Consider the following 6,541-nt stretch of genomic DNA (forward strand, 5'->3'; position numbering starts at 1 on the left):
AAAGTTAAGGTGCATATTTGGAAGGCTTGTTTGGGAATTCTACCAACTGTCTCTCAACTGTTTTCTCATCACGTTTATCTACAAGATGGTTGTATGCTCTATAATAGTGAGAATGAGTCTCTTACACATGCCCAAAGGGATTGTCGTTTCGTGTAGTCGTCCTGATCTCCTTCCAGGTTTTTACTCCCATTCTGCATCTAGCTTCTGATATTGATTCCGTCATGGATTGGCTACTTGCATGTTTTGAAATCCTAGCAAAGGATGATTTTGCTCTACTTCTTTTCACTTTATGGATGATCTGGAAAGAGCGTAATAGGAGGGTGTGGAATGGAATGGCTATGGGCATGCAACAAGTTGCATTCCAGGTGTCCCATAATTATCAACTTTTCCAACAAGTTGGTAGCTCGGTCTCGTCATCTTCGAGAGTGGGGAGAGTTCAGGTTCCGTGGAAGGCACCATCAGTTGGTTGGTTGAAAGCAAACTTTGATGGTGCTTTCAATGGTATCTCACGAACAGGTGGTATTGGTGTGGTACTGAGAGACTATATTGGTAACATCGTTGGAGGGGTTTGTATGCATGTTGCTTCTATTTCTTCACCGGTTAAAATTGAAGCCTTGGCCGCTAAAGCAGCTTGTGCTTTGGCTGTGCAATTTCAGCTTGCTCCTATCAGTTTTGAAGGGGATTGTCTGCAGGTCATCCAAGCTATAATGGCTAGCGAGGAGGACACATCTATTTGGGGGCGGATAATTGATGACTCTGTGTTCTATTTAAACCAGCTACCTGGCTCTTCATTCTCCCATATTTATAGGGAGTCCAATTCTGCAACAGATAAGCTTGTTAGACTAGCTCTTTTTAGTCAAGTTAATGTTTCTTGGTCTGGCTCTATTCCTATAGAGGTCAGGGGGTTTGTTGCCTCACATTGTATGCTTTAATTATTCTTAGCTAATATAGTTGGACGTCTTTCTTCAAAAAAAAAAAATAACAGTATAGATATAATTATGCCTACGCATGCTTCGTATTATACTATTGTTTACATTTTATTGTATGCATGATATATTCTTGCTATTATTATATTATTGCTATTATTATGTGTAGTATATAATTTGTTGTATATTTGTGAAATTTGAGCATGCCATGTAGTTTATTTTTATATGCTATATTTAAATGTACTATGATTATTTTTAATGCAACATATCAATACCGTTTGGCCATAATAATGAAATTTCATGTGCATTATACACACAACATTACCGTAATAAAGTATTTTCACATAGCATCAAAAAAAAAATGTGTGACCATTACGAATCTTGGTCTTGATATCTAACTCATATTTTTGGAAAATAATTCACGTGGATGTCTTTATGACTGCGTAATTTATTTCTTCTCTCTTGTTTGTGTAGATGGCTGATCCAACTCGACCTAACTTTGACATTTTGGACTCAGAAGGACTTGAGTACCATCGTTGGCTTTCCGATATGGAAACTGCATTTGTGGCAAAAGACTACACTGCCACCATTACTGACCCCAAAGATGATGAACTATCTAATAAGGTGAAAGCAGATGCCTTAATGTTTCTGAGGCGACATATTGATCCTAGCCCACGCTGGGAATACCTCCAGTTGAAGACACCCAAAGAACTGTGGGATGCCCTTAAGGGACGTTTTGGGAACATTCATGACACTTTATTCCCAGAACTAGCTATTCAGTGGAATGGAATCCGCTTGCTTGACTATAAAAAGGTCAATGACTTCAACAAGGGCATGTTGCGCTTAAAGGCACGTCTCAATTTCTATGGAAGGGAAATCACAGAAGATGATATGATCTACAAGACTCTTACCACCTTTCCTAATTCAGCTTTTATACTACCGAACCAGTATCAGTTGGATTATGACAACAAAAGAATCACAACTTTCAATAAGTTGATAAGCCTACTGCAAGTGGCTGAGAGACAAAATAAGATTCTCTTGAATAACAATGCCAGGCCCACTGGGACAAAGAAAATTCCCGAGGCTAATTATGGAAAAATGAAAGGTGGAAATAACTCCAATGCAAGGGGGTTTAGACGTGCTGATCCCTACCCACGTGGCAACCATGCACCACGTGGAAAGGGACATGGGGATCATGGAAACAAGATGCAAAAGGAAAGAGTTGACAATGAACCATGCTATAGGTGTGGATTCATTGGGCATTGGTACAAGAACTGCCAAGCAAACAACAGAGTAGCAGCCAATTACAAGAGGTATACAGAGTCTAAAGAACAAGTGGCTCACTATATGGAAGAAGGAGGTCATGACCTAGACGTCAACCTTACAGTTGCAGACTCCAATGGCAAAGAGGAACTTGCTAAGTCAATGGATGCTCTCAATCTTGAATGATCTGCTTTATTCATTTTATTTTCCAAAGACAGTTGTGAAGGCATAATGCCTCATTTTTAATTAGACTATTGTTTGGTCTTAAAGTTTATTTTCAATCATGGATTGATGAATAAGATTTCTGAACAAGACCTTGATTTGATTATCGTTGGCTTATTAATAAATTTTGAATTTTATTCTGAAGCACTGAATTTATTCAAATTTATTTACTAAACATATTTACATGGTTCGACATAACACTATAAAGATGTAAAGCAATACATCTAGAGAAAAATTATTAGAATGAAAAGAATACCATTCTACGCAAATAAGAAATACTCTAAAGAATATGAGTTATATTTTCTAAATACCTCCTATTTATTTGTAGGAATGAATGGAGGAGAACTTGAGTGCTTAATTGATAGTGGGACTACCCACACAATATTAAGAAATAGGCAATTATTCATTGAACTAATAGCCTATAATTCCTCTGTGACTACGATGATTGGATTATCACAACTAATAAAAGGGCGAGGAACTGTCAAATTTTTGCTGCCTAATGGCGCAACATTTCAAGTCACAGACTCTCTATATGCACCAAGAGCTAATCGAACCTTGTTAAGTTTCAAAGATATTTGTGCCAACGGTTATCATGTAACAACCTTGAGAATGGAACTGAATACCTTGATATTAACTCTAATGAATGTGGAAGGAAACGCATTTTAGAGAAACTTATGAGTTAATCTAGTGGACTGTACCTCACTACGATTTGGATCATTGAATCCTATATTGTCACCAACAATGAAATGTGGGACCCTGACTCATACAGGCTTTTGCATGACCGCCTATGGCGCCGAGGTCATGACATGATGATCCGTATTTTTAAAAGAACTCACACGGACATCCCTTCTTTCGAGTGAAAAATGGGAGAAAAATCCGCCACACTGCAAGGTGTCGGTTCTAGTATTGCCCAAATGCAGTCATTGCCTTCTGAAGTACCAGATGCACTACCTCCCTCCCATTATGCCTCATTGACTATTTCAAAGGCACATCACTCGTTTTGCAAAGCCTGCTCTTTAGCAAAAACAGGATCGAGACCTTCCTATGCTAAAGATACAAAACAAAACATTCCATTCTTACAAAAGATACAAAGAGATGTCTGTGGATCTATCCATCCAGAATGCGGACCATTCAAGTACTTTATGGTTCTGGTGGATACTTCGACAATCTGGTCACATGTCGTTTTATTGTTCACAAGAAATGCTGCAATACTCCTAGCACAGATTATACATTTAAGGGCTCACCACCCTGATCACCCTAACAAGTCTATACGGCTTGATAATGCTAGAGAGTTTACATCAAAAGCATTTGATGATTATTGCATATCTATTTGGATCGATGTAGAGCATCCTGTACCCCATGTGTATACACAAAATGGTCTCGCAGAAGCCACCATCAAAAGGCTACAGATGGTGGCTAGGGCATTGGTTATGCGCAACAACTTGCCTATATCTGCATGGGGCTATGCAATATTACACGCAGCTTTACTTATTCGTTTCAGACCCACTGCTAGCCAACCATTTTCTGCGTACCAGTTGGTAACTGGATATGAGCCTGACATTTCACACTTACGCATATATGGTTGCGCAGTATATGTGCCTATTGCGCCCCCACAGCGCACTACACTGGGTCCTCAGAGATGATTAAGTATTTATGTTGGATACGAATCCCCTACAATTATCTGCTATTTGGAGCCCTTGACAGGCGATCTCTCTACCGCTAGATTTGCGGATTGTCACTTTGATGAGACAGTCTTCCCGTCGTTAGGGGGAGATAGGAAAAAGGATTTTCCAAGGGAACGACAGGAATTGTCGTGGTTTGTCCCCACTCTGTCTCATCTTGATCCCCGCACTTCATAAAGTGAAAGTGAAGTGAAAAGAATAATCGATCTTCAGAACGTAGCAGATTCGATGCCTGATGCGTTTACTGATATCGTAAAAGTGACGAGATCACATATACCAGCTGCAAATGTGCCTGCAAGGTTAGAAGTCCCCAACAAGGGGCACGGTGCCGCAGATAGAGGCACTGCAACCGCACTTAGTGGAGGTGTGGTTGAGGCCGTGGCTCCCCGAGGAAGAGGGGGAGGTCACTTGGTTCGATTGACACTCACCCAAGGAAGAAGAGGGTGAGTAAGGCACAAACCAATCATCAATGTATAGAATCCCTCTCATGAGATTGTCTCTGATTATAGTTCTGTCCATGAATCAATACTGGAGGACGCTCCGATGTTTGAAATGATTCTAGAGAACAAAGAAATCTCAAAGGATTACGAGAGTGCGTATGAGTTGATAGAAAGATCTTCCATACACATTGATGATATATATTGTTGCTCAAGGAATCATAGAGCACGATGCTATCGAACCACGCTCTGTTGAAAAATGTCAACAAAGAGCAGATTGGCCTAAATGGAATGAATCAATCCAGGTAGAATTAGATTCTCTGACAAAGAGACAGGTATTTGGTCTGGTAGTGCTAACCCCACCAAGTGTAAAGCCTGTAGGACATAAATGGACCTTTGTCAGAAAGCGTAATGAGAAGAATGAAGTCCTAAGGTACAAAGCTCGCCTTGTGGCGCAAGGTTTCTCACAATGCCCTAGAATTGACTACGAGGAGACATTCTCTCCCAAAATGGACGTTATAACGTTCCGCTACTTAGTTAGCTTAGTAATTTCCAAAGGACTGGAAATGCAGCTCATAGATGTGGTTACTGCATATCTCCATGGGGATCTAGATTTAGAGATATATAAGAAAGTGCCTGATGGCCTTACATTACCCAAGCCAAGTGACTCTAAACCACGGAGTGCGTTTGCAACTAGGTTGAAACGCTCACTTTACAGATTAAAACAATCCAGGCGGATGTGGTATACCCGTCTAAGTGACTACTTGATTGGGAAGGGATATAAGAATGATGAATTATGCCCCTGCGTATTCATAAATAAAACAAGTTCCGGATTTGCAATTGTAGTAGTATATGTCAATGATATGAACATAACTGGTACTCTTGATGAAATAAGAGAAACTGCGAGCTACTTGAAATCCGAATTTGAGATTAAGGATCTTGGGAAAACTCGATTCTATCTAGGCCTTGAACTAGAACACCGAGTTTGTGGAATACTAATCCACCAGTCTACATATGTCCAAAAGTCAGGCGATATAACATGGACAAAGCACACCCTGCTAGCACTCCCATGATCGGTTGAAGTTTGGATGCAAGGAAAGATCCATCTCGTCTAAAGGAAGATGACGAACAAGTGTTGGGAGCTGAAATTCCCTATCTAAGTGCAATTGGCGCATTATTGTACTTAGCCCAATTTACTCGACCAGACATTGCATTCTCAGTGAACTTGTTAGCTAGATTTAGCTAAGCGCCAACGCATTGTCACTGGAATGGTATCAAGAACATCTTCGATACCTAAAAGGAACCATTGACTTGAGACTGTTCTTCCCCTACAGAGAGACAAGAGGGACCGCAGATGGAACTGCAATCCCTGAAGAAAATATTGATGGCGAAAGTGTCACTCACTACACTGAAACTCCAAATGATGTTTTGGTTGGTTTTGCTGATGCTGGGTATCTCTCTGACCCACATAAAGGTCGTTCCCAAACTGGTTATGTATTTACCAATGGGAACACGGTGATATCTTGGAGATCAACCAAGCAAACCTTTGTGGCTACCTCCTCGAACCACTCAGAGATCATTGTTCCACATGAGGCGGTTCGTGAGTGTGTATGGTTAAGAACTATCATTACACATATTCGAGGGACTAGTGGTTTGAGTTCTACCACTGAAGAGCCTACTTGCATTTACGAACACAATGCAGCTTGCATCGAACAGATGAAGCTAGGTTATATTAAGGGTGATAACACAAAACACATATCGCCAAAGTTATCCTACAATCAGCAACAACAGACTCTCCTCAAGATTCAAATGAATCAAGAAAGGTCTGAGGAGAATGTGGCAGATTTGTTCACCAAATCGCTGCCTAAGGCCACATTTGAGAAACATGTGAAAAGCATAGGAATGCGAAGACTTTCCAGGCTCACTTGATTAATGTAATGATCAGGGGGAGGTGTAGACGTCAGGGGGAGTCTAACACACACATGTCATTCTCAAATGTAGAAGGTGCGTT

General features: G+C 40.5%; 1 protein-coding gene across 1 annotated transcript; it reads left to right on the plus strand.

The window, feature by feature from the left end:
• The first annotated feature begins 221 nt into the window (after nt 1-221).
• LOC112201050 lies at nt 222-932 on the plus strand. Its single transcript, XM_024342058.1, has one exon. The coding sequence runs from the start codon at nt 222-224 to the stop codon at nt 930-932; it is 711 nt and encodes a 236-aa protein (XP_024197826.1).
• Nucleotides 933-6,541: the final 5,609 nt, after the last annotated feature.

The sequence above is a fragment of the Rosa chinensis genome, chromosome 1, assembly GCF_002994745.2.
Source record: "Rosa chinensis cultivar Old Blush chromosome 1, RchiOBHm-V2, whole genome shotgun sequence".
In the NCBI taxonomy this organism is placed as follows: domain Eukaryota; kingdom Viridiplantae; phylum Streptophyta; class Magnoliopsida; order Rosales; family Rosaceae; genus Rosa; species Rosa chinensis.